At 43.1% G+C, this 18,641-nt stretch overlaps 1 protein-coding gene across 1 annotated transcript; it reads left to right on the plus strand.

Moving 5' to 3' along the window:
• The first annotated feature begins 352 nt into the window (after positions 1-352).
• On the plus strand, positions 353-17,682 carry MMADHC (methylmalonic aciduria and homocystinuria, cblD type). Its single transcript, XM_018566775.1, has 7 exons — positions 353-385; positions 2,319-2,463; positions 4,296-4,505; positions 6,283-6,396; positions 6,599-6,729; positions 14,309-14,395; positions 17,236-17,682. The coding sequence occupies exons 1-7, from the start codon at positions 377-379 to the stop codon at positions 17,428-17,430; spliced, it is 891 nt and encodes a 296-aa protein (XP_018422277.1). The 5' UTR covers positions 353-376; the 3' UTR covers positions 17,431-17,682.
• The last annotated feature ends 959 nt before the right edge of the window (positions 17,683-18,641 follow it).

The raw sequence follows: 18,641 nt of genomic DNA on the forward strand, positions 1-18,641 counted from the left end.
CATAGAAGCATAACATGCGTTTCTGTTCAGTCTCGCACGTTCCATTCACTGGGATCAAAAACTGAACTTTAATGAATTTTTATGAATTATTCGGTTTAAAGAAATGTTCCGGGACAGAAAATTCTCTGCACACAAATTCCTCCAGCCGTCAGGCGTTTGTCTCCTCGCAGAGGAGAGGTCACAAGGGGTCTTCATGATGCCGGAATCTGCGTCGCTTGTAAAAATGTGTCTGTGTGTGACCTTCCAAGATTGTCGCCGATGGTGATCGTGACTAATGTAGTGATTGTAGAATCAACGTGTCGTTTTATTTTTTAATTTTCTGTTTTTTCATTTTTATTAAGGTAAAAGAAATTATTTGGGGAAAAAACACAATATAATGGCTACTGTGAGTAATTTTCATTCTTTCTGATATAGTGGTTTTATTGCTGGCACAGACATTACTTATGTTGAGATTGGGGAGCAAAATAGGTAAAAAAGAAAAAGGGTTTTAAATTGAATTTTGTTTAAAGCAGAACTCCTGGCAATTTTTTTTCTCAACCATTACAGTGGGGCTGGTCCTACAGTGCAAGGGTTAGGTGCTCATTTTTGTCTAGGTGCTAAAATTAAAACAAAAAGTTATACTCGCCCGAACCGCAGAGTTGGTTGGCTGCTGGTCCCTTCCGCCTGTCTCCTCCACTGCAGCAATGGTATGTCCCTCAGCATCCTTACGTCTTATACACTGTATATTGGATGCGATGACTCAAGAATCCTTAAGGTGGCCATACACTTTACAACCCGCGCAAAACTTTTGTCTTGCGAGGGTTGTAAAGTAATTTTTAAAACGTACGATCTGCCCATCTTGGACAGGCAGATCGTACTTGCGATCATCGCAAGCCCGCCCCCCTGAGGGGCAGACTTGCGATGACCGCAATGCAGAACGGGCAGTATGCGCACACCGGCCCGTTCGGCATTTGTCTCCCGAGCATGCCACACACCCGCCGACAATCCTAAGATTTTCGGCTGGTTTTCGAACATGCTCCTTAGACGAAAGACGTGCGACCGTACAGTAAAAACGGTTGCACGCCTTCCATACACTTTGCGATTATCGTACGATCGTGGGATTTCCCGCGATAATCGCACAGTGTATGGGCACCTTTTTAGACTGCTGCAGTGAAGGGAGAGAGAGGCTCCAGGGACCAGTCTAAAGGTGGCCATACACTTTACAACCATCGCAAGACCTTAGTCTTGCGATGGTTGTAAAGTAATTAAAAAAACGTACGATCTGCCCATCTTGGACAGGCAGATCGTACTTGCGATCATCGCAAGCCCGCCCCCCTGAGGGGCACCTTAAGAGAAAACCGGCCACGAGGATCAGGTGAGTATCACTTTTTTTTTATTTAGCACTTAATCGAGCACTTAACCCTAGCAGTCTTGGGGTAGCCCCACTGCAAGGGTTCAGAACACTTTTGCCCAGAATTCTGCTTAAAAGGACAAACCGTCACAACTGGACTTGTACGGGAGTCTGAATATTCATTCTTAAAAAGCAGTGCAGGTTTTCTTATGAAAGCTTTATTTTTATTGTATTTTTCTGCTAACCTGGCAGCTGCCGTTCTTCTTGCATTGCCCCTCTGAGGCCAATTGACAGGGCGGCAACAGTCGCTATCTGACCTGAAGCGGTAGAAACTAGTAAATAAATAAAGCCTATTAAGGGGGCAAATTAAAACCTGCCAGTGACCTGCCTGCCTCGGTCCTTTGTGTTTCTGGGCCCAGCAGTAACTGCTGTGCAAGTATTACTGTGCATTCTGCAGGGGCCCCCACCCAGTGCAAGCAGTGATTCCAGGACCACGAATGGCGCCGTGATTAGGATACAATTTCAAAGAATGTCACTAACACACCATGTTAAATGTGATTAGCAAACGTCCATTTTAATGACAAAAATGTTATTCAATTGCTGGCTGTGTTCTTATTAGAAATTGTCCTGTAAACTGATGTCACCTGGGCTGGAAATTCCAAAATGTTGCATTTTCACTAGAAGTGGAATTGGGGGGCAATCTTCCTATGGGGACACTTATTCTGGTGACAACTGTCATCGAGGGGGATTTCACCTCATTTCCACTTGACAAGAAGTGAAGGGAAATCTCCCTAAAGGGTCACAGATGGTAGGAACCTCACACGTTCAAGTTTTTGTACCTGGAGCTTTAAGCTGATCACTTTTAAATGTATATCTATAAAATTGGATTGCCATTTGTACTCTCTTGCTTCCTATGTCTGTTTATTTAATGTATTAAATATAAAATATCTATGTAAAATCTGAAAATAATGCCTTGTTGCTTTTGCAGGCACTCTGCAGCAGAGCCAGGCTAGTCACCTACCTCCCCGGGTTCTGCTCCCTCATGAGAAGGGTGAGAGGAACCCGTACTTTTTCTACTGCAGGATCCTCAGGCTCTGATGAACCTTATGTAGCTGCTACACCACCTGACATACGTAAGAGAGTCGTATTTATAATAGTAGTAGGAACATGTGCGGAATCTGCTGTAAGCTGTCATTGGAGGAAGTGAGATCTATGCTTGCTTTACATTCTTCTCTGACTTCAACTATACGCCAGAGTGTCTTTTCCTTAGTGATGGCTCCAAAGACCTGTACCTAGAGCTAGAAGTTTTCACGAAGATGGGAGAATTCTTTTAGGGCTCATTCACACCATGTCCATTGAGCTGCATAGATCTACATTGATCTTCGCCACGACACACGGAAAACAATTTCTTTCTATATGTGTCCTGTTCATACCACACCAAATCTGCATTTTTATGCCACAGCACATGCGGCAGCACATCACAACACGCTGCTGTGCACGGAGATGAATGAAATATTTGTTTTACAGTCAATAAAGCTAAAAAATAGGACAAAAAAATGTAAGCATTGTGATGCATTGCTACAACGCATTACAGAGCAAATGCACGATGCACACCAGTGGAGATGTGTTATTCACAGCAAAACGTGAGGGAGCCCTCAAATTCTGTCGTTTGTCTTCTGTAAAAAATGTCTCCTACAGATGTTCAATATTATTAAAACTGCACTTAGTTTTCTTTTGGTCCCCCTGCAAAGTGCCAGAAATACCTGTTGTCTTACCAGTGAATTATTTGTTAAATAATTCATTGTACTTTCTAAATACAAGTGGTGGAAGTACCTGAATTTGAGTTATACTTGGACTGAATGAGGGAGGAGCAGCATTAGGAACCAATTATTATTAGGGATGCACCGATATATCGGCCGAAAATGGCACTTTTGGCATAATGCCGAAAGAGCCATGTTTCGGCCGATACATCGGCGCATCCCAGGTTTCTTTTCTCCCCGCTGGGCCCTGTTCCAGCGGAGAGAAGAGAAAGTGACAGCCGGCCGAGCGCCGCAGGACGAGAGCGCTCTGAGCGGCCGGCGTCTCTCCTCCCACACCGCTCAGCCGCCTATCACAGTCCGGCAGAGTGGTGTGTGGGCGGAGACAGCGCTGTCACAGGAGGCTGGGCTTTCCTCTCTACACCGCTCGATCAGCCTCCTGTGACAGCGTGTCAGAGAGAAAAGCAAGGTACACACACTCAGCGATCAGTGATTGCTGAGTGTTTGTACATAATTGAGGATATGGTATGTTAACTATATCCTCAATTATGAATGAATGGGAGTGATCTACATTATTATTATACAGGATTTATATAGCGCCAACAGTTTGCGCAGCGCTTTACAATATAAGGAAGACATTACAATCACAATACAATTCAAGACAAGATGGTAAGGAGGACCCTGCTGTGCTGCATGCAGATATGTTGATGAGAATCATGCTGATAGGCGTAGAGGACAAGAGATCAGCTTATCTGTCGGCTGCTGCTCTTTCTTTATCCTGTCAACAGGAGGCCTATGAGGGAGATGTCATTACTTAATTCATTAAAGTTAAAGTCAAAATACCCCTACGACCCCCCTCTGCCCCCCCCAATGCTGCTGTAAGGACTTAACTTAAATGACACCTCTTTTTGCATATATCTATTGCTTACTAGCCGTAGATATATGCAAAAAAAAAGAAGGTTTAATTGTACTTTAACAATATCAAGAAAAGTGGTGTCATCCTCCTGTCTGTGCTGTGTTAATCCCAGTACTGAATGAATGGAAATAAAAACCCAGGTAGAACGACTCCCTTTGATGCCTTTCATCTATTTATTTATTTAGATGTTTGCCTGGAGTTTGTCTACTTTTCCATATAATGAACATATGTTTGTGAAGCGATCCAGTATTTGCGTTGTGTTTAAGAGGCTTATGTTGTGTTCTCTTCCCAGTTCCCAGAACAGTATGGCCGGACGAGGTTATGGGGCCTTTTGGTCCCCAGGATCAGCGCTTTCAACTCCCTGGTAATGTTGGATTTGATGCTCATGTAAATGGAATGAACGCACAGAGGATAGCCCAAGTTCCAAAAAACCTACCTGACCTCCTATCTGAGCCAGCTGCTAGTGAAAGACACGAGTTTGTCATGGAACCTCTTACCTATTGATGTTTACTACACCTATATGGATCTCTGCCAAGCATTCTATCCTCCCTTTTTTTTCTTCCTCCTAACCAGCTGGAGAATTATTGCAGCAGAGTACAATGATTTTATATGAACGGTACTACATTTGTCTCTTCATGTGTCTTGTTAAATCAAGCAAGCTAAATATAACCTTTTCTCCTGCTGTCCTTGGAGAGCTGTGTTGTGATCACCAGCAGCTATGTATGATTAAGGGCAAAGTAAAAAGTTATCTTGTTAGGCCTAAACCCCACTAACACCACTGATTTTTACCTTCGCAGGGCTCCCCCCCACCGCTTCAGTTGTCACTGTGTATTTTTGGATATGTGGGGAGCATGTGACCTTCTCCCCTTCCTTCCCTGGATTCAAAGTGCATTTCCACTCTCTCTGCCGTGACGGGGGAGGGGCTGGATTCCCCTCTCCCCGCTCCGATCCGCCAGCGCTGACTGGCGGAACAGACGGGGGAGGGGGCGGGTACAGCTGGCTCTGCCTCTAGATAGGCAGAGCCAGCTGTCACTCACGCAGCTGGGCGGATCTCGACATCAATGTCGGGATACCTCCGTGTGCGGCGTCTCCAGTATACCGCGAGCTGTAGCTCGTGGTGTACTGAGCCTAGGGTGACGGGAGGACGCTAGTTTGTGTCGTCCTGTTACCCTATAGAGAACTATGGGGAAAAGCCCTGACCCCATAGTTCTCCTTTAATGTGGTCATGTGAGGGAGGGAGAGCAAGTCATTAACCCTGGTCATTGGTTGAAAACATCAATGGTTGAAATCAAGAGAATTGACAAGTGTTTGACTAAAGTTAAAGGATAAAATCAAAACTGAATATATTACAGCTTACCGGTTCAGGGATGTACACCCTGAACCGTACACTGAACTTGTATGTCAAACAATCTTTCAGTTTTCCCAGCTACCTTCTTTGAACTTCAGAAGAACATCTCCCTATGTAATTGAGCTGAAAATTGGAGGGATGGGTTAGTAGCCAAGATTGACCACCATGGCTCTGTCCAAAAATACAGTAGAGTGCATGAGCTGTGTCACCCAAGGACGGGAAGTATGTTGGGCTACTAGGTAAAAATAAAGAAGAAAAGTTCAAAGCCTGAAAAAGGAAAATGAATGCAGCCACCACATCTAAGGACTGGTAAGCTGCAATATACAGATTTTTGGAGAAATCACTGTGAATAGGAAAAAATTTCAGATTTATAAACCGTCCGCCAAAGCATAATCAATGAACAAAAACTCTGTGCCAATCATTCCTCAGAGAACCAGTTGTTCCCTATTTTGCTTACCATAGGGAAGGGAAAGCCAGGCTAAGGGGATAGAAATGAATAGCACATTAAAAGATAAAATGGTAAAACCAGTTTTTGTTGCAGTATTTATTTCAGTGCAGGGATTCCCGTACCCCACAGTACTGTCTTCTGCCTCTAAATGTCCTGAACCCATTTTCTCAGCCCGGGTCGTCCTGAACCTGGACAATGAACATAGAAGCAGCACAGTGATGAGCACATCTCTCTGTCACTCTGCATTATCTTTCAGCAGTCATCGTGTCAACACATGAAATGATTGGCTCCTTGTACTACTTCTTTTACACATGATTCTTGTTTCTATGCGATATTTGCTTATCTGGGAGTTCAGCTTTAAATGTCCATATGCTGTATTTCTATTAAAAGAAGTTGAAAATGTCTGTAGAGATGCAGCTGGCAATCTTTTAGAAAGAAGACTGCTGGACATGCATTGTAATCTCTTTTTATTTTATTTTTTCCTTCAGGGAAGTGAAATTTCTCTGCAGCAGCAAGACGTATGCAGCGCGGAAACCTACTTTGAGAATGCAAAAGTAGAGTGTGCCATGCAGAGATGCCCGGAACTTCTGAAAAGAGGTACCAGGCTGAGGCCGCTTCTTTCATCCTCTTACTGATGTGTATTCTGTGCAGCTATTCAGAGTCCAGACAAAGAGTTAAAAATGAATGTCAGTGTGACGCAGCCTGGTGTGAAGGGGCATTCACCTGCTCTTTCCAGGAATATTTTTGTAAATTTGAACTACTCGGCCAGCATTGTATAACCAGTTTTTATATATTGCAGATGTTGTATCCATGTTTCCTGAGGTGCCCGATAACAGCGTAATAGTACTAACTGTGACACAGAAAACTGTGAATGATATGACCATGTGGAGTGAAGAGGTGGAGAGCGAGAGGGAAGTGATGTTGGAGAAGGTTGGTGACTTTCTGGCCTAGCATCTAATTTCAGTAATAATCTGCTTGGGTTCCACAGCTGCCTGGGGCTTGATTAGAAAGATCCCTCACTTTGTTTTATTAAAGGAGAACTATGGGGTAAGTGTTTTCCTCATAGTTCTCCTAAGGGTCACGGGAGGACACAAACTAGCGTCCTCCCGTGACCCAAAGCTCAGTATAGGTTGCGGTATACTGAGACCGCCGCAGCCGGGACAGATCCCGATATTGCTGTCGAGATCCACCCAGCTGCATGATTGACAGCTGGCCCTGCCTATCTAGAGGCAGAGCCAGCTGTACCCGCTCCCTCCCCTGTCTGTTCTGCCAGTCAACGCTGGAGGATCCGGGAGGGGGGGAAATCCTTGCAGGGAGCCGTGAGTGATGGTCACGGCTCTCTGCAGGGAGATGATCGAGAAGTGAGCGAGTGACGGTATGCATTCGCTCTCTTCCCGATCTATTGAGCCGACGTGTGACAGTTTCATTTTCACACGTCGGCTCGAACTGTGAGGTTGAGTGAAAATCACTCGCCTCATTGTTCTCCTTTTAAAGCTCAACTCCTGCCTATAATCAGTTCTAGCAATGGATAGGTTTATTTTGTTTCTTTAAATTCTTCCCCCCGGTGTAACAGATCTATGTGGCATCACAGCAGGTGGCCTTAATCCCCAGCTGCTGCCTAAGTGCGTCCATGGGGCCCCGCTGTTGTGTGCTGGGAGTGCACTCACTACGTGCTCCCAGCACTTTCAGCTTCCAGTGGGCAGATGATCAGGCCTAGACCTCCCAGATGTTAAGACCCAGTTAAAGGGCAGGAGGGAGGCTGCAGTTAGGGCTTAATGCAGTATTAAGCTCTTAAACTTCTTTTGAATAATGAATCCATTTCTCAGAACATTGCCCAGCAAAGTATTTCTTGACATTTTTGCTACAAAAGATATTTCATTCAACTTTCTATTAGTTGATGGGGGCAAATCAATGGTAAATTTTCAACCGTAGTGACGAAAAAACTTGAAGGAGCAGGATGGAATATTTTTCTCGAAAGAACGAAGTTCGAACAGTGAATGCGGTTTTCCTTCAGGAAGTTCCATTCATTCCAAAATTGAATGTTAAAATCAAATGAAATGCCCCTGGCAGTATTATATGGGTCGCCTATGTAATTGCCCCTTTTGCTGCACAGTTTGGTCTGAAGAAAGAAAACTGATCTTTTTCCCATTTGCATTCACCTTCCTATTTCCCTTCACTAACATTTACAGCTAATCTGATCACTTTTACATAAAAGCCCAGAGATGCATTTTAAAACAAGCTCACAGCTGCTTGTTTTAACCCTTCCGATGCCATGATGTATAGGACCCAAATGGGTTTAGGGTCAAATCTACCAAAAAATATATATGTATCCAGCTTGAGTTCACACTGACTGGTGGGATTTCCCTTTTTGTAGTTTTATATCTGTTGGAGATTTTAGTTGTGATATTTCCCAGCAGGAGTTTGTCCCTTCTCCCTCCCACACAGAGGTTATGTACAAAGAGGGGAATGTATCAAAACTGGAGCAGACACAATCAAGCGCAGTTGTGCATGGCAACCAATCAGCTTCTCTCTTTCATTTGATCGGTTGCCATGCACAGCTGCTCCAGTTTTTGTCTGCTCCAGTTTTGATAATTTCCCCTCAAAGCGTCTACATTAGAAATGCAAAACAGAAACGAGCACAAGAAAAGGTGCTTCAATCCAATGAAAATCCCTCCCATTCTGAAAACTAGGACACCGTATGAAACATTTAAAAGAACACCTACTAAAGGAAACATGCAGGGTTTTTTTCTGACTTCGTGACTAGGTTCCACCAACTGCTATTCCACTGATCAATGAAAGCATTATCATTGATTGTAAGCCCTCACGGGCAGGGCCCTCCTTACCATCGTGTCCTGAATTGTATTGTAACTGTAACGTCCTCCTTATATTGTAAAGCGCTGCGCAAACTGTTGGCGCTATATAAATCCTGTAAAATAATCATTGGCCGCTGAGACTTATTGGAAAAGCAAATGTTATCCGTTGGGGCTTGACCATGGAGTCAGTGAAAGTCAGGCCTTCGTAACAAAGTATAACTAAGCCAAAGAGGCACACAGAGTTTCTGGTCAGTTAAGGTAACAAATAGGGATGCACAGATACTTTTTGAGTACCAGTGCCGATACTTGGCATTTTCATGCAAACTACCAGGGTTGCAGCAGTTGTAGCTGGGACCTGGCTCTGGCACTCCACCACTGTCCTGAAATCATTAGCCTGTATTGTTTTAGAAAAACTGTCACATGACAATAAACAAAAATGTATCAGTACTTGTAAGTACTCGGCAAGTACCAGTACTTGTACTCACAAAACTGGTATCTGTGCATCACTTTATTTATATTTATAAAAACAAAATCATACATTAAAACAGAGATGTACAAATCCCAGGAGCTCCGTGTGCTCCTTACAAATGACAGCTGCCTCTTAATTTTTGAATTTTTCTCTAGTGTAGTCTTGGAGCTGGAATGTATCGGTACATGTACTCGTACTTGTACCGAGTACTGTACTTGGTATCTGTGCAACCCTAGTAACAAACATCTCGAGGTGTCTGCGTTTACTAAGAACTTTTACTTTTAATGCTTAAATGGAATACTGGAATCGTTTTAACAATATCTTTGTGTATATATTTATTCCTGGCTAACAAAATGCAGTATTTATTTCTGCTTCAGATCTTTAAGTAAAATATAGAGTGGCATTCTTAATGTTCTCCACATGGTGTCACTGTTCTCTTTTATAAAGCTCAAGTCTCATTACCAGTAATTTGTCCATGTGATATTATTATATAGGATTTATATAGCGCCAGCAGTTTGTGCAGTGCTTTACAATATAAGAAGGACATTACTGTTACAATCCAAATTAAGAGAAGATGGTAAGGAGGGCCCTGCTTACAATCTGAAGATATAATGGTGTTTCTATGTAACTGCCCATGTAATAATTAAAGAGAATGGCCAAAATATTTATCCTTACTATACAATTTTTTTATTTTTTTTTTGAAGGGATAAATGGCTTTTCCTGGTGCTCCTGTCAACATATGATGGGTTAGCTCTGACCCCACAGGTCCACCAATACACTAGCCAAAATTAATACTAGCCACACTTCATTAACATTCTTTTTCGTTGGTCCCTGCATCAGAACACACTGGTTGAATATTAAAAGAGCCTCTCTACCATGTCACAAGAAGTTGAAGGCACATGAGTAGAAGGTAAACCCTTTGGCCTAAGGGAGACCTTTTAGTGCTGGGCTTCTATGGATATATGCTGAAGGACAGAATACCTCAAGTTGCCCTCTATGATGCCTGCAAGACTCAATGATCCAGTGGTGCTGATCTTCCTACTGCATCGGGAGAACAAGGGCTTGTAAAAGTCTTGGAGGGGTTGTTTCTGTAAGCTAAGTTCTTACTGACCTAGGCATGCCCCAGAACTTCATCGCCCAAGAGCCTTCTCCCTACACACGGGAGTCAAGGCAATAGCATTGTTTTGCTAGGAACGAAATCCGTGCATGCATGTGGATTGGGACAGAGTAGGCAGGTGGCTAGGTGGAGGTCTTTGTTTCAGCAGGCGAGGCTGGCAACAATTGTTGGAATTTCAATCCAGAAAAAGGCAATGTGTTGTAGCCCCAATGAGGAATATGGTAGCACACTGGATTTCTGGCAAATTAAAGGGTTTTGTTTTTTTTTTACTTTCAGGGAAATCTGCATGTTTGGGAGAGATGTAATGTATAGTGAGAGATATGTCTATTTAATTAATTTTTTTGCCCTGACATACACTTTAACCATATTTATATAAAAGCGTAAGCATACCCTGTAACGGCAAATACCAGTGGCATACGTTTTTTCTTTTTTTTTTTTTTACACTCTATCTGGTGTTTTCCACTAGGTAAAATAATTTTTTGCACTTGAACTTCTCTAGCGAAGCTGCTTTTGTTCCGAAGGAGACTTGTCTCCAAAGCTCGTTCTGGTCTGTTACATTTGGCTCTTGTAATGTGGTCTAATTATGCATTAATTGTCGGATTTCTCAGCTCATCACCTCCCTGTCAACTCCAATCTAGCAGCGGAGAGCGTCTGCCTATTAGATGTAACCTCTGGAGAGGGCATTCCCAGAGCCGAGCTGAAAAACCATTCAACGTTGGATGCTGTTGCGCATTCGGAAGAGGTTTAATGAGTAATGAGAGATTATGGAAAAATATCTCCGACTCATTCCAGCCAAGATGAATCTGAAGTGGCAATATATATTCAATGTCTGTAAACGATGGGTTATTGCTGGGCATACATGGCTGCTGACAGACATCTAACACTCGGCACCGTTTGTTTGCTAGTATTGTATGCATTAAGGACCAAATTAAACAGGGCTGGTGAGAATTGAGCTGTGTAGGACAGAAGTGGCCACATTTTATTATAGAATTCAGGAGCCAGTCTGTCTGATCATGCAGCCAGCCGGATTTTATTTTAGAAGTCAGCTCCACTGACAAACACCTGGGGAAAACCTCAAAAACTAGGGGCCAGCTGGAATTTTTAAGGAACATTGGTTACCTAGCTCCTGGTTTTTCTACATCCCTGGTATAGGAGTTAGGGACTGAAGGCAAGTATGAAGTACAAGAACTTAGAGGTACATGCACAAACTTGACGGGACTTCCCATCCCCCTCTCCTTCCTGATTGTCGGATTGTTCTGATCTGACTCAATTTTGGCATGTCTTGGTAGTGTTGAGTCCTGAGCGCTCATCTCGGTTCCAAGCACATTCCTGCTGGCCAGTAGTTACTAGCTGTGACACCATGCACCTACAATATGCCCTTGGCCTTCAAGGTTGATTGATACAGGGCATCATTCATCCTGGAAGTTGAGGATATCTTGTGGCAGAGAAGAGGTAGTAGTCTCCGGCCTTAAGACGCAGGCCCCATAGAACTCTGAACTAATCTCATTATGTGACAAGTTGCTAATCCAGGGAGAAGGGCAGTGAGGAGAGTGCGGCGTTGTAGTGGAAGATCTCTCTTTGTTTCTGGATGTTGTCAGAGACCTTTTACCCCTACAGGACAGAACTTCTCCAGAATATTCTTTCTTCCGAACATTGTAGCAAAATCAAGTCTGACTCCTGTAAATGTCTACTTTGCACACTTGTTAGTGAATTCTGCACTTTGTGCCCAGATTCTGCTCCATTTAGTCACGCCAATGGATGCGATTGGAAGTAATATGCAGCTCGGTCTTGAAATAAATCAAACATAACATTTCTTGTGGCTTCTCGTTTCAGTTCTCTGCCAGTAAAACCACAAACTGGGACCATTTCCAGTGGTATGGTTTAAATACAAATTGTACCAGTTATTATCATGTTAGTGGCTCTTTTTAGGGAAGTCTTGAATTTCTTGTTATGCTGGATCACAGCTCCTGTACATCTTGGCTGTGTGTGTGCCGTACAGGTATGGGGATTTTACCTGGACACCGTATACTCAGAGACACTACTAGGATTGTAGTTTTTTTGGAACGATATAATTTGACAGGGGTGAGGTCTCAGACCACTTGGGCTACATGGTTCTGGGTAGTAATATTTTGTTTGTACCAGAGAAAAATTGCTGACGTTCTACAGTTAAAATATTGCAGAGATGGGTTGGTCATGTATATTCTCTCCAGATCTGCAGGAACACTCCGCAATAATGTTGCTCTTGCATCACCAGTCAATTCCAAACTGATGTCAATTTTTGGCAGTTGCTAAGCCATTAGGGTTACCTAATGGTTTTTGTCTTGGACTGCACGAGGGAGATGATTTTGGGTTTCTAAGTGGCCACTGCCGTTACAGTCGCAAGGATATATTTTGTGAGTTTATTAAAACCTAGACACTCTCCCATATTTAAAAGGCTCTGCATTCATTGCTTACCTTTACTATAAATCTGACTAATTGACATAAATATTTTATTCTAGGCTGACGAATGCACAAAAGGTTAAAAAAAAAAAGTATTTTTAAAAATGTAACTGACTGACTGACAATTACAATATTAAACGGACACCCTGCTATCTTCAGGCTGTAGTGCCAAGTCTTATTTTGTGAATGAAGCTTTTGGCATACATGTAACCACTCTGTCACAGCTGACTTGGTGATCACATGATTGGGAACCACTCTGGTTCCTGAACATTAATATGGATCCAGAGCGGTCTGTGGCAGCCCAGTCTGACAGCTAGAAACCTCAAACAGTGTAATGCTGGGCACACACCTTTACAACCATGACCGCAATGCCGAATGGGCAGTGTGCGCTTGCGCACACCAGCCCGTCCGGCTTTTATCTTACGAACATGCTACACACCCACCGAACATCGTACGATGCTCGGCGGGTTTGCAAACATGTTCGTAAGTTTAAAGCCGTGCGACCTTACAGTAGTAGAGGTCGCACGGCTTCCACACACCTTACGATTATCGTACGATCGCGGGATTTCCCGCGATTATCGTACGATTATCGTAAGGTGTGTGGGCACCCTAAAGGTGGCCATACATCTTACAACCATTGGACAACTTTTTTTGTCCAGACATCTCACCCTCAATTTTCGTTTAACAAGCCCATCATGCAAAGACCAACGTAGTTCGCAATTAACGTTCGTCAGCACCACCACCTGACTGATTTTCATCAATTGAAAGGACAGATTGTCGTTTGAGCATGTGTAGGTTTTATTTTGAGATTTTTGTTGTATAACAAGGTCACTAACCTGTTGCTTTCATCCAACTAGACCAGGGGTACGCAACCTTGGCTCTCCAGCTGTGCTGAAACTACAAATCACATCATGCTTCTGCCTCTGGGAGTCATGCCTGTGGCTTACAATGCCTTATGGGATTTGTAGTTTCAGCACAGCTGGAGAGCCAAGGTTTCCTATCCCTGAACTAATCGAAAATTTTCTAGCCTTCTTGAAAGACAAAAATCTGCCAGTTGTACGGTAATTGAGGTTGTACACTCTCCATCAACTGGCAGATTGTCTGACAAAAACGCGATCGCAGACAAAAATCTCCAAATAATTGTAAGGCGTATAGGCACCTCAACTCTCTCGGGAGATGCAGGCTTCCTGTTTAATGGTTCCTCACTTTTATCCCAGCATCCATCTTGTGAAGGTGGACAGCCCTTTTGTTGAATTCTTTGTCTTTTTCTTTTCTATGTGATGATGAGGATGATGATTGGCCTGTGAAAATTCAGGCCACGTCTTCTCAGGTTCTGAGCAGCACCTCTGTGTCTCAGAGAGAAGGTTGCAAGAAATCATGTAATGGGTGGCTGTAGTGCCACACAAAAGTCTTGTGGAAGTCCTACAGAATCTGGCTTCCCTGAATATTAGCTAAACTCCTTTTGGACAGTTTGGTTTCAGCACCGTGGCTGGATAGAATTAGCAGTGGCCCGGGGTAACTTCTTACCAATTTAGGGGTAAACTAGGGCACATTTGTGAATTTGTATTTTATGACTTGCAAACTCTCAAATATTTCAGATAGCAGTGGCGATGATGAATTTAGCCCGAATTGGCTGATGATGTGTAACCGATTTTATCTTTTTTTTTCCAGTTCATTAATGGTGCCAAGGAAATTTGCTATGCCCTCAGGTTAGAAGGCTACTGGGCCGACTTCATAGACCCATCTTCAGGACTGGCAGTAAGTGACTTGTTGGACATTTAAATGAAAATACAGGTTGCATATCACTACACTAGGAGTATACTGGGCTGAAGCAAGCCTACTGTTCTGTAAGGAGCCTCATTTTTTACATGAATTATTACTTGGTTGTTGGCATTTGTCCATCCATGCCATAAATAATCGACTGACCGCTTATGGTTATTGTGAGCTGGTGTGTCCACCGAGTTCTGACAGATCCATCTCGTTTTGGCTTTGGCAACAAGAATGGCTTTTTATAAGTTTATCTTTTTAAATGGGCGGCATTGTGGCTAAATGGGACCTTGAAACCTTGAAATAAAATGCAGAATCTCCTTATACGGTAGACCATAACCCCACCCCAAGACCCCCACCCTCATATGTAAAAAAAAAAAAAAAAAAAGTTAAGTGAAATAAAAAATAAAAATAGAGTTAAGTGAAATTAAACATTAAAATTGCACATTATGAAAAAGGTAAAGGCTAAACTCTAGATATAAAAGCTTTAACTTTTCTTAGTCCAGCCCAGCAGCTTCTGACCCTTAACAGGGTTTGTTTTGCTGTGTGTGCCCCTACAGTGTCTCTCTGTTGGCTTGTTAGGTGGTGCCAATGAGTTATTGGGCATTGCCATGTGCCAGAGGAGCTCCCAGTCTGCATCTAAAGATATGTGTTTATCTCTACAGGTACCTTTTATGGTGTCTGCTTTTAGGCTCTTGTGTTTTGTTTTGGTAATACATTTCCTTTTACTATTCTTTAATCTATGGGTGTATCTAAACCAGGGGTGGGCAACCTTGGCATTCCATTTATGGTGAAACTACAAGTCCTATGGAGCATTTCCAGACAGACAGCCACAGGCATGACTCCCGAGGCAGAAGCAGGGTGGCATTTGTACTTTCATTGTACGTGGAGTGCCAAGGTTGCTTACTCTTCATCTATACTGTAAAATAAAAAAGCCTTACTTTGTTTAGAGGGGTCCTTTACATCATGTTGTGCTTTTGCATACATATATGCTATAACAAAAACACGATCTTAAGAAAACATGCAAAAGAAACTCATTAAAGTGGAACTTGATCCACCAATATAACTGTATCCAAAAACATTTTTTTTTTTAAGGCATGCCAACTATCAGGGTTGCCAGTGTGCTTATTTCAGCTTTCAACTGAACTTTCAAGCCCTCAAATGCCTGGTGTCGTAGCTGATCACATGTGCAGCACCATGGCAACTGCATTTCAAATAGAGGCAAAGATGGCACCTTCCTTGGCTGTAGAGGATAGATGTTTGTAGTTCCGCTTAAATACTTGCCTAAAGTCCCCTCATTCCCTGGATCTTCATGATTTTAAAGAACTACATCCTCCAGACCAATCTCCAGCATTCAGCACTTCTGGGTGTCACATGCCTGTGTCTCCCACCACCACATTATGGTTCCAGTCGCCTGTCTTTGTGTCCTGCAGTGACCAGCAGCTGAAACCACCGTGCACAGCGGGGTATCTGGCATCCAACACATTGGAAGTGCGTCAGATACAGAAAAATTATTTGGACAGCATTACTCTTGTTGATGGTGAAGATTGGAGGCATGGCTGGTAAGACGGGTACATTTTCAAAAGCTTCCTCTGCAGCTTTACAAAGAATCTGATGCTGCTTTGTTTGAGTTGTGTCACATAGAGGCAAGCAGACGTGACCCCTGTGAACTGACTGCTGGTGGCGAATCTCCCACACGGCACCAGTGTGCCCACAGACATTCTCCAACCGCACTGCTATAGACACCACTGAATGGGAATTCCTTTCTTGTCACGTAGTACGCCTAAGTGAAAGTGACATGCTGACAAAATAACGCTAACCAGATTATGTCGCAGTCCACTTGTCAGATACAAAACGTTTTGAGTGTTATTTCAAATATATTTTACTGCTCTTTAAAATCTTTTTTTTATTGAGAACTTCTTTTTTTGGTTTTGATCACCCATTATATCTTCACACATTGAACCTGTAACATATATGCTATGTATTTTTCTTTTAATTGGATTTCTTTGGACCTTTGCACAATTCTTGCTGTGATGTGTCCTTGTGGCCCCAGCCACCTCAAGAATTTCACTGGAGCCTTGTGCTTTATGCATACTGACAGAATGCCTGGTGGAATTGCCTTAGCCTATGAGTAGCTACTAGCCGCATATAGTGTGTGTATGTTTATGTATATACAGGCAGTCCCCTGGGTTACAAACAAGGTAGGGTCTGTAGGTTTGTTCTTAAGTTGAATTTGTATGTAAGTTGGAACAGGTGCATTTTTAAGTGTAAAATATTTTTAGTTTTGGATAGCATAGGGAAGGGTTAACCCCCTGTAATGTTTGTTTTGGTGTGTGTGTGCCCTTGTTCAGAAGATTTCACCTCACTTTCTGTCCCTGTGACAATTGGATTTTGAAAATTTTGGGATGTCGTGGAAACAAGGATTGGTGATAAAGCTTCAGTGCAGACACCTTTTTCCCATGATAACTCTTATCGGAGTGAATAGCCCTTCCTAGGGGTAGATTTCCTCTCACTTCCTGTTGTCTCAAGGACAGGAAGTGAGATTAAATCTTTCTAATGAGGATACAGACAGCAGTAAAAACCTCACAGTGACCCGGAAGAAGAGGCGGGCACCCCTTGTCTGCATGTCTAACAAGAGCCAACTTCCTGTAATGTGCGTACAGTACTACAAACCAGACCCAAAAAGGCGGGCACTCCTCATCGGCACGAGCGCGGTAGCATTACAACTACCCCTGCTGTACAGTAATAGCCTCCGTTTGTAAGTAGGAGTCGTATGTAAGTCGGTGACTGCCTGCAGTATATTTTTCTTATATATTTTTTTTCTTTTATAGTTTTTTGGTCCGTACACAAATAACAGTCTCTTCGAAACGGATGAACGTTATCGGCACCTTGGATTCCGGGTGGAGGATCTCGGCTGCTGTAAAGTCATTCGCCATAACGTCTGGGGAACGCACGTTGTGGTTGGAAGTATTTTCACAAATGCTCCTCAGGACAGCACCATCATGAGGAAGTTGGGGGAACACTAGCAGCCATTGTGGAAGTTCTCCGTCATGTCATTGCCTCTACTGATTGGTTATCTTCTTGGCTGGTGATGATGGAAGCCTTAATTTGGACAAAAAACTGTGCAATTCTATTTAAATAATGTAACTTTTATTTATGAGAAGGACCATCGATGAAATAACCCGTGCAAATGATGTAACGGGTGACAGTTCACTTTATAACACTGTAAAATCCTTCACGATATCCATTGTGAAGAGTTTTAGGGAATTCAGATGGTCAAATAAATGTGTTTTACAAAGTGCTCCGTAGTTTTATATAATTTTGTTGTCTGATTTGGAATTCTGAAGAAGCCTTTACATTCCAATGTTACTATGTTACAAGCCGGCTTTCTTTGGTTGGGATTCACAAGCTGTTCCTAGTGTTTGAAAATGTTGGGGGTAGTGAAAGGTTTACGTTGGGGACCCTAATGCCAGACCATTCATTTCAACAACAATCTCCCTATAAGATAATATGTGCATTTAACCTATATTATGCATATACTGTATACCTGTAAAAGCCTCCCTTGTGTAGACATCCAAAACTCCTGAGACTGCGGCTGGGTGGCACCATCCTGGATGTGATGTCGGCAGCCCCATCAGACTCTGGGCAGTCACTCAAGTGATACTCTAGTGCAGGGGTGGGCTACCTTGGCATTCCAGCTGTTGTGATACTACAAGTCCCATGTTACATTGCAAGACTGGCAGCCACAGGCATGACTTGCAGAGACATTGTGGGATTTGTAGTTTTTACCACAGCTGGAGTGCCGAGGTTGCCTACCCCTGCACTAGAATATTCTCCTTTGTTCCCCCCTTTTCCAATGAGGAAAAGCTGGGACAGCATAGACAGTAATTAGACACTCCCAGAAATGCAGAGGGCTAAGATGTATAAAGGTGCCCATACACATTGCAATCATCGGACGAAAATGTTTCGTGCGGCGGCCCCATCCTGCCCCGACCATCGCACGGTTCAATTAGCAGTCTTTAGCAGAAATCACCTGGACGAATTTCGTTAATCGACCCCTACGGATTTTCCTTTGCGCATGAGCAGTGTTAATCGTACGATTTTTGATGTACAGAAACACCACCAACCTTGCGAAAATCGTACGATTCGACAGAAGTTTTCTAACCTGCAGGAAAGACAAAAGTTGTACGATTGTACAGTATTTGCGGTTCTAAACTGCCCATCAACCTTTACGGAT

This window comes from Nanorana parkeri, unplaced genomic scaffold, assembly GCF_000935625.1.
Source record: "Nanorana parkeri isolate BGI_ZX_2015 unplaced genomic scaffold, ASM93562v1 scaffold974, whole genome shotgun sequence".
In the NCBI taxonomy this organism is placed as follows: Eukaryota; Metazoa; Chordata; class Amphibia; order Anura; family Dicroglossidae; genus Nanorana; species Nanorana parkeri.

Bases quoted from the DNA above. Each gene is read 5' to 3' on its own strand.
- MMADHC (XM_018566775.1), top strand. The intron at 2,464-4,295 runs GTAAGAGAGTCG...TTCTCTTCCCAG, and splicing joins TGCTACACCACCTGACATAC to TTCCCAGAACAGTATGGCCG. The intron at 4,506-6,282 runs GATGTTTACTAC...TTTATTTTTTCC, and splicing joins CATGGAACCTCTTACCTATT to TTCAGGGAAGTGAAATTTCT.